Source organism: Gekko japonicus, unplaced genomic scaffold (genome assembly GCF_001447785.1).
Source record: "Gekko japonicus isolate JY-2015 unplaced genomic scaffold, Gekko_japonicus_V1.1 scaffold2828, whole genome shotgun sequence".
Taxonomy (NCBI): Eukaryota; Metazoa; Chordata; class Lepidosauria; order Squamata; family Gekkonidae; genus Gekko; species Gekko japonicus.
Window position 1 is genome coordinate 196581 of NW_015164280.1, and position 8638 is coordinate 205218.

General features: G+C 47.7%; 1 protein-coding gene across 1 annotated transcript in view; it reads right to left on the reverse strand.

Moving 5' to 3' along the window:
- SLC35F2 (solute carrier family 35 member F2) overlaps nt 1–6179 on the reverse strand; it is a 40358-nt gene extending 34179 nt beyond the window's left edge. The window contains exon 1 of the mRNA XM_015408763.1: nt 6007–6179. Coding sequence (XP_015264249.1) covers nt 6007–6140 — 134 coding nt within the window. The 5' untranslated portion in view covers nt 6141–6179. The remainder of the gene's footprint in view (nt 1–6006) is intronic.
- Nucleotides 6180–8638: the final 2459 nt, after the last annotated feature.

The following is an 8638-nucleotide window of genomic DNA, read 5'->3' on the forward strand; positions in this document are numbered from 1 at the left end:
GGGAACTACAGAATCCTTGTCTGGGAACCCATGGAAAATCCTAGCAGGAGCTATCATGTGGGTCTTCCCTTTTAGCCTCTTGCCGACTGAGCAACGATTAAGTGGGACTGATAATGCAACTGGACCTGCCTGCATTGTTCAGATATTTTTACATATACAGCTCCAGTGTAGGATCACACCATAGGGAGCAACTAGAAAAATATGTATATTAGGCCAGTGAGTGGAAGCCTCTGAGTATCCCTTGATCACCATTGTCTAGTTCAGAGATTCCCAACATGAGGTTTTCGGGTTCCATGGTGCCCAAAGACACTTTCCCTGGCACCCACCAAGTATTTTCAGAAAGTGGGCAGGGCCAAGTGGGGCTTTTGCCCAACATGGCTTCCAAATGACCATGGGAGATCTTGATTGGTTGTGCAGATTTTTAAAGATGTTGCTTGGGCATCAGCTGCCACCACAACACAATGACCATGGGACCATGTTTGACTGAATGAAGGTAAGATGTGGCAGCCATTTTGCTGCTGGCTCCAACTCTTGGAGCAACCATTTTGAGGCTGCTATTTTGCAGCTGTGCCCACCACACTGTGTCAGAACTCCAAGTGTGCCCACAGGCTTAATAAGGTAGGGATCCCTGGTCTACCTTGTTGTTACTGTATGACCACTTTGGGGAAATCTTCTCAAAGTATCCCCAACTGGGCCCAGCTCTTTGGAAAACGAGAATTCAGCCCTTCTTTTCTGCTTAAAGAACTTTGGTACAGAAAGTGTCTGTTTTAAAAGGAGTCATAAGGAAGCCTCAGCTTTTCACAAATACTCAAATACAGCAAATTCTCACAAGCTAAGTATATTTCTTAACTAGCTCAGTTAAAGATGACAGTGTGACTGCAGATCAATATTTAACAACTAGGTTACTGGTCATCCAGAAAGATGTATAAATTTAAGGTGTTCCGCAGCTGTGGCAGAAGGCTAACTAAACTCAAAGTTGATTTTACCTCAGAATTATATCAGGTAGAAATTACCCTTTCAAAGTAAAAAGATCTACAGCTCCTAAGCACGTATTTTCAGAAGTAAATCCCATGGAGTCCCACTGGGACTTATTCCCCAGGCAATACTTAGGAACGCAGCCCTAGTGAGGTTAAGAACAAGAGAATTTTGGATGTAAGTTGTCATTAATCCATAATTACACTGGGTTATGTTCAAGACTTTGTAAGTTATTAGAACAGCACAGATAACTGTGATGTTCCACCAGGACTGAAAGAGAAACTAGACAGAAGTTCAACAATGTCACTGAGGATTTTTGGTTTAAGAGGATCTGGAACAGTTTGCTTCTGGTAAAACTAACACCCATGTTTAGGGAGAGCTGGGCGGGGGGGAAGTGTTTTGAGGGGGTTGCGACAATGGAGAACCGTGGTTTATTACTGGAACAAGATATCTGGGTAAAGACTAATTGTTATTGCATTAATTTACAAACAGTATGTTCACACACACATTCTATCCTTCTTTCCTCCATGGATTCCAGTCTAACTGGAGTTCTGTAAGCAGAAGTGGCTGAGAGGAGTGGAGCTGGCACACAGGTTCATATGGAGGGTTGCCCTGACCTGGACAGCCCAAACTAGGACTCTCTTATCAGATCTCAGAAGCCAAGCAGGGTCACCCCTGGTTAGTGCTTGGATGGGAGACCACCAAGGAGGTCCAGGGTCACGATGCAGAGGCAGGCAAATGGGAAACCACCTCTGAACGTCTCTTGCCTTGAAAACCCCATGGAGTCACCATAAGTCAGCTGTGACTTGATGGCAAAGAATAAAAAAAAATTGTTTGGTGCATGAGCCACGGTTACCCCTGCCACGATCCAGGCTGTGGTACATCCTTGAAGACAATCTGGAAACTGTAGAGAATGTAGCAGCCTGATTATTATCAGAGGCTAGATAATGGGACCCCAGCCCTGCATGGCCCAGGCTAGCCTGATCTTCTTGGAAGCTAAGCCCTGGTCAGTACTTGGCTGGGAGACCACCAAGGAAGTCCAGGGTCACTATGCAGAGGCCGGTGACGGCAAGCCACCTCTGAACATCTCTTGCCTTGCATTAGTCAGAACTCCAGTGACAGCATATATAGGGCTAGTAAAGGTAAAGGTTTCCCTTGCTCGAAAGCCAGTCGAATCCGACTCTAGAGTTGCGGTGCTCATCTCCGTTTCAAAGCCGAAGAGCCAGCGCTATCCGAAGACGTTTCCGTGGTCATGTGGCCGGCATGACTAAACACCAAGGCGCACGGAATCCTGTTACCTCCCCACCGAAGTGGTATCTATTTATCTACTTGCAATTTCTTGCTTTCAAACTGCTAGGTTGGCAGGAGCTGGGGCCAGAGACGGGAGCTCACTCCGTCATGCGGAACACTCGGGTCTCGAACTGCTGAACTACTGACCTTCCACAGCCTGCAGTTCAGCGTCTTAACCACTTGAGCCACCCTCCATATGAACCTGTGTGCCAGTCCCACTCCTCTCAGCCACTTCTGCTTACAGAACTCCAGTTAGACTGGAGTCCATAGAGGAAAGAAGGATAGAATCCAATCGGTAGCTTTCTATGTTGTTGTTCTGCAACCTGTAACCAACACTCGAGACACGTTCGCCTGCCTCAGAGTTCAAGACCAATTCCAACAGGGTTGTCGACATCCTCATCCACTCCAGCCATCACAGCCATGTGAAGCAGCATCGTTTTGATGCAAGATCTGGCAGGATGCCAAAATACTGTCCAACCTCTGGATCAGGTTGCAAAGCAAGTTGGTTTTTGCTCTCCCCAAGATGAAAACTCCTAGAAAGGAACTTGTCTGTTGTTCCAGAGGAAGACTTTCCTTTGCAATCAGTCTTCTACCCGGCTTTTAATGTTCGCCCTGTAATAGCTCTGCTGACATTTTCCACCCAGAGATCTCAGGAAGCAGGTTTTTTAGATATCCTCTCTCACTTATCTCTGACACAGAGGGATGTGCTATCACCATCTTAAGAGTAACCCAGTTATTTAATAGCTTTTGATCTTATATAAAGTACTACTTCAGGCTCCCTTCCCCCCTTAGCTCCCCTCCCCTTTACAAATTACAAGGGGTCTCTGATTCCAGGATAAGCATTATCTCTCAGGCCAGCTTCCCTTCAAAGAAAGGAAATAAGCATTCTTCTTTTAATCTGCACGCTGGGCACAGAAATATCTGGCTGCAGCCCTTGCTGAGATATAATGAAAGACACAAAAACAGATTAGATCAGATTGTACTGGGCCACCTTCTCGTTTCATTGTTACGCATCCATGCTACTAAATGGTTTGGTGTAATTCCCGGCTTATCAACAGAAATCGTTCCCATAAAATATAATTACGGTGTTTCTGAGGTCAACAATGTATCAAGAGACCAGCAACATACCAAGCTAGAAGTAAATACTAGGACGGAAAACCTATGCTAGTAAGGTAGCACCAGGGTAAGGCCTCAGCCTCTAAATCTTCTTGCTTGGCCCTCCAAGATAACTGGCTTGGACCACTGGTCTGATCCCACAGGGCTCTTCTTAAATTCTTGTATTATGTTCGTCTGATAAGCAGTAAATCTAATGACAGACACGGGTGATTCACCTCCCCCTTTGACCCATGTATAGTCTAAGCCAGGGGTCTCCAACATTGTGCCCAAGGGCACCGTGGTGCCTGCCAGGACCTTTCCTGGCACCCGCCAAGAGTTTTTAGAAAGTGGGCAGGGCAAATTAAAAGGCATCCTGTTAGACAGAGCTTCTGCCTTAAATTTTGAAGAATTACTATAACAGTTATACATGACCTTGCTTCCTGATATTCTGTGGTTGGCTCTGCCTCCTGCAACAGCCATTTTTAGTAGCGTCCACCATCTTCTGTCAGAATTCCAAAGGTGCCCACAGGTTCAAAAAGGTTGGGGACTCCTGGTTTAAGTCACAAGCCCAGAGGGTTCAATTATGGCACCTTTCTCAGTTCTCCAAACTTCAGGGTTCTCCAAAGTTCAGGGTTGCTGTAGTTGACTGCTGTACGTTCCTAGTTTACACTGTACTGCAAACACTACCCAGAAGAAGGATGGACACAGTGACACTAGCAGGTACAAGACTATTTACTGACAAATGGGTTACCAGACTTCCCAAAAAGTTTCAAACACCATACTTCAAACCAGCACTACAATCCCTTCATTCAGCCTTTAAAACATGATGAGAGTAAAACCTGGAGATAGTAGATTTTTATGACTCATTTACTGTTTAAATGCTGAACAAAGCAATCTATTTGGTACCATCTTTGCTTGACAGTGAATTAGACTGACCTGCTGATTTCAACTGTTTTAACGCCAAGGGGATGTTAAATATTCCTCCATTTTGGAAGAAGACTGGAGTTCAAAACATACCTTCTTATACCTGTTGGTTCAAGGTCTCTCTTCTCACAAAATGCACACAGTTTAGGAGCTCAACTGGCACAGTTTGGCCTGAGCTTATCAAGGCTTGGCAGCTTGTAATGTAATTTGGAATGGCAGACTGAAATGCGTTTGACTGGTCTGGTGACCGAGGGGAGACATAACACTGCACAACCAATCACCCCACCTTAAAGAAAAGGATGCTGTGAGCTACCTCCATGTTTGCGAGGAGACAGACAGAACGTACTAGCGGGGTCCCAGTTAATTACTCTCAGAATTCCACAAATAAGAAGAGTACGTTTACACATCTACAATTTTATTTATCTGCTTCACTATGTCCCCCCCCCAAATTAAATCCAAACAAAAGAAGAGTATGTTTACACATCTACAATTTTATTTATCTACTTCACTATGTCCCCCCCCCCGAATTAAATCCAAACAAATGGTGACCATATAAACTAAGCTTGTTATTCCTGTTTGGTCCTTGTATCTGTTAAACACAGGGCTTTTTTGGGGGGGGGAGCGTGCCGTAAGAGATTTCCAGAACCTCTCTGACAAAATTCTTTCAAAAATGTTTAAAAGTTCACGAGTTTTCAGTAGATGGATTGAAAACTTCATTTCCCTCTTGAGCGTTCAGGCACCTCTTTTTCAACAAGAACAACAAAAGGCCCTGGTTAAGCATCTCCATTATGCTGAATGCTAATTTACTGCTCACCCTCTACCTATTTGTATGGACTGGTAACTTCCACTTCTATGTATCGGATGAAGTGTGCGTGCAGACAAAAGCTTATGTCTTGAATAAAACTTTGTTGGTCTTAAAGGTGCCACTGAACTCGAATTTTGTTCTGTTCCTCCCATTCAGTCACCAGCCACTAGGGCTTTTCAGGCACAAAAGACCTCGTTTCCTGCGTCAGAACTCCATGTGGCGTCTATAGGGGTCTCTAAAGGTATCTGTGGCATATGAGCGGGGGCCCGAAGGCCTATGTTATACTAAATGTGCAACGGAGTCACAGCCTGTGCACTTGGATCCTACACTCCCATATCCATGTTGGGCATTCTGGGATAGTGTCTACCCGGTGAAACACTGTGAAAGTGCCTCTTGACCACGTGCAGAGCGGTTTCTCCCGGTCCCACTGAATCACCGCGAGCAACGCCCGGCAGCCAATGGGATAGTGTCTACCCGGTGAGACACTGTGAAAGTGCCTCTTGACCTCGTGCAGAGCGGTTTCTCCCGGTCCCATTGAATCACCGCGAGCAACGCCCGGCAGCCACGCACTCCACAAATCTGGCATTCAGTGGATTTCAAATCCCACCCGAGGCGGCCTGGTTTCTAGGCCGGCGTGAGCCCTCCGAGCGGCGCTTCAGTACAGCACGTGGGAGACGGCTCTCCCCGCTACCGGCGCGCACGGCTTAAAAAAGGGAAACCGCCCGAAACCCAGGGCTCGATCCTCCGCGCGCTGCTCCGCTGCGGGCTTCCTACTCTCTCCTACCCAGCCGAGCCGTCTTCCATCCAGGTGCACCTAAGGCGGGCAGGCAGCAGCAGTTCCTCTCCGGGCAAAGGAAGGCAACTTGCCCCTGCCTGCCTGCCTGCCTCCCGCCCGCCCGCCCGCTCTTTGCACTCACCAGGTGCAGAGTTTGTCCCGGGCGCGGCTCAAGAGGCTGGCGAAGCAGGTCTGGCGGGGCGCCGCTGTCGCCGCCCCCGGAGGGCTGGGGTTCTCGGTGGTGGTGGTGGCGGCGGCCGAGGACGGTCCTTCCATCGCGAACAATGAGAGCCCCTCTAGAGGGAGAGAGGAGCGGCTGCGGAGGGAAGCTGCCGGAGGGCGGGGGAGGGGACATCGAGGCGGGGGAAGAGGAGGAGGAGGAGCCGCTGTCTTGGACTTCTGGGCTAGGGCCGTGGGCAATGTTCCTTCTAAGCTGTGGAGTCCTGTGAGCAGAAATTCTACTTTGTGAGCTACTGGCATTAAAGTTGTGAGCAGGTAGTTTGGCTGCTGCATAAAATTCGTTTGCTCTGGAGCCATCTTTCCTGAGCTAAGACAACAATGTGTGAGCTGGAGGCTAAAAAACTGTGAGCTAGCTCGCACTAACTCAGCTTAGAGGGAACACTGGCCGTGGGATGTCGCTGCTGGGCTTCTGCCATCAGCCATTTACCGGGCGAACTAGTTACGCGCAGACCACCGACCGCGATTCGCTGCAGCCGGGAGGGAAAGCTGCGACCGGTTGGGTACCTTGGTGGGTGGTGGGCATCTGCTGCTGCTGCTGCTGCTGCTGCTAGGAACGGGGGGACGGGCGCCGGGCTTATCACGGCAGGGCCCCTGAAGTATTTTTAAGGGGAAGCTCGAGACCAGCATGAGTTTTGTCCTCCTTTTACAGGTGTTAATAGGCTAAATCAGTCTTGTAAGTCAAGGGCGTTAAAAGAAGTTTCTCACTTGCATGCAGGTGATGAAGAACAGGAACAGAACGCAGAGGGTAGCCAGGTCTGGGCTGGGAAATACGGGGGGTGGAGTTTGGGAATGGCTGGGTGAGGGGTGGGGAGGGACTTTAGTAAATTAGGATGCCACATAGACTCCACCCTCCAAAGCAGCCATTTTCTCCAGGGGAACTGATCTTGCTGGTCTGTGTTACCAAACCTCTTACCTAAGGACGGTTCTGGGAGCCCAATTCTGAATTATCTAGGACAGTGGGCGGGTTGTGAGTTCTTGCCCAATGTATACAGAGGTCAGATTGGCCAACGAAACGCTCCTAATTCCCAGAAATTGAGACAACACGCTAGGTTTATGAATAGATGTTGCCTTTTACTAAACAGTTCTCAAGCATACGAAAACAGATACATACACAGATTCTCGCAAGATCCTTAGTTACAATAGTTCATAGAAAGCAATCAGCAAGGAAAATAACAAAAGCAACAGACAAGGGGGATAATACAACAGGATATCGCTTATACTTATCTGGGGTTCCAGCTGAGAAGAAATCTCCTCTTAGAAGAATGGGGCAGCTTAGGGCTAGCAGGTGAACTCTAAAAACACACGAGCTGGACCGGCCAAGCGTGTGGGTTCCTGGGTCACGACTCCCGGGAACACAGTAAGACTCACCTGCAGCACTTAAGTTGCAACAGCTGCGTTTCTCTTTTTAAAAGCTACGTTTTTGGGCTTGGCTTATGGCCATAAACCCTTGGGGTCCGTCCTCTATGCTAAGGCTATAGGGCAAAGAGTTGTGACGTCCTAATGAGGGGAAGGGGGCAATATGCAGATATGCTACCTTAACTTCAAAGGGGGCCATGTGGTCAGGTGTGAAACTGTCATTTCCACTGGCAACCTTTGACTTGCAGAAGAAGCTCCTGGTCCATAGGCAATTAAGGAAGTTTTCTTTGTGATTCCAAACCAGATACCAGGGAGAATTGCGTGCTTTCCCACAGTTCAGCAATGGTGGGAAAGTCTGTTGTTTCTCCAAGTCTCTCATTGTGCATAATGGCGCTGGTCTCCTTTGTCCAGAGGCACTCTGGGAAATTCCAGGGAGGCATGTGTCTTGTGGCAGGCAGCTCAAGCCATGCCCATCCATAGGCAGCATGAGGTGCAAGGCCAGCCATTCAAACACACAGCATCAAACACGCACAGCAGTGATCCCTGAGTCCCAAATGCACAGATACACAGACATTTGACCAATACAGCATAAGCACAGTACAGACAAAATGCAATTGCAAACACACATGGTAACATCTGGAGATGAGTTGTAATCGTGGGATACTTCCAGGTGCCAGTGAGGGTGAAAACAATAACCACATATAGCTAAACATGCAGTGCTAATATAAAAATATACAATATATTTTAAATTATGCATAGGAAATATTAAATATATTATTAATATATTAAATATTAAGACCCTGAATTGCAGACCGGAAGGTTGGTAGCTCAGCAGTTCGAGACCCAAGTGCCGCATGATGGAGTGAGCTCCTGTCTTGGGCCCCAGCTCCTGCCAACCTAGCAGTTTGAAAGCAAGAAATTCCAAGTAGATAAATAGGTACCGCTTCCGTGGGAAGGTAGCAGTGTTCCATGCACCTTGGCATCTAGTCATGCCAGCCACATGACCATGGAAACATCTTCGGACAGCGCTGGCTCTTCGGCCTGGAAACGGAGATGAGCACCGCATCCCTGGAGTCGGATTCGACTGGCTTTCGAGCATGGGAAACCTTTACCTATATTTTTATATTAGCACTGTGTGTTTAGCAGTGTTTGATTATTGCTTTCGCTTTACCCTTTTT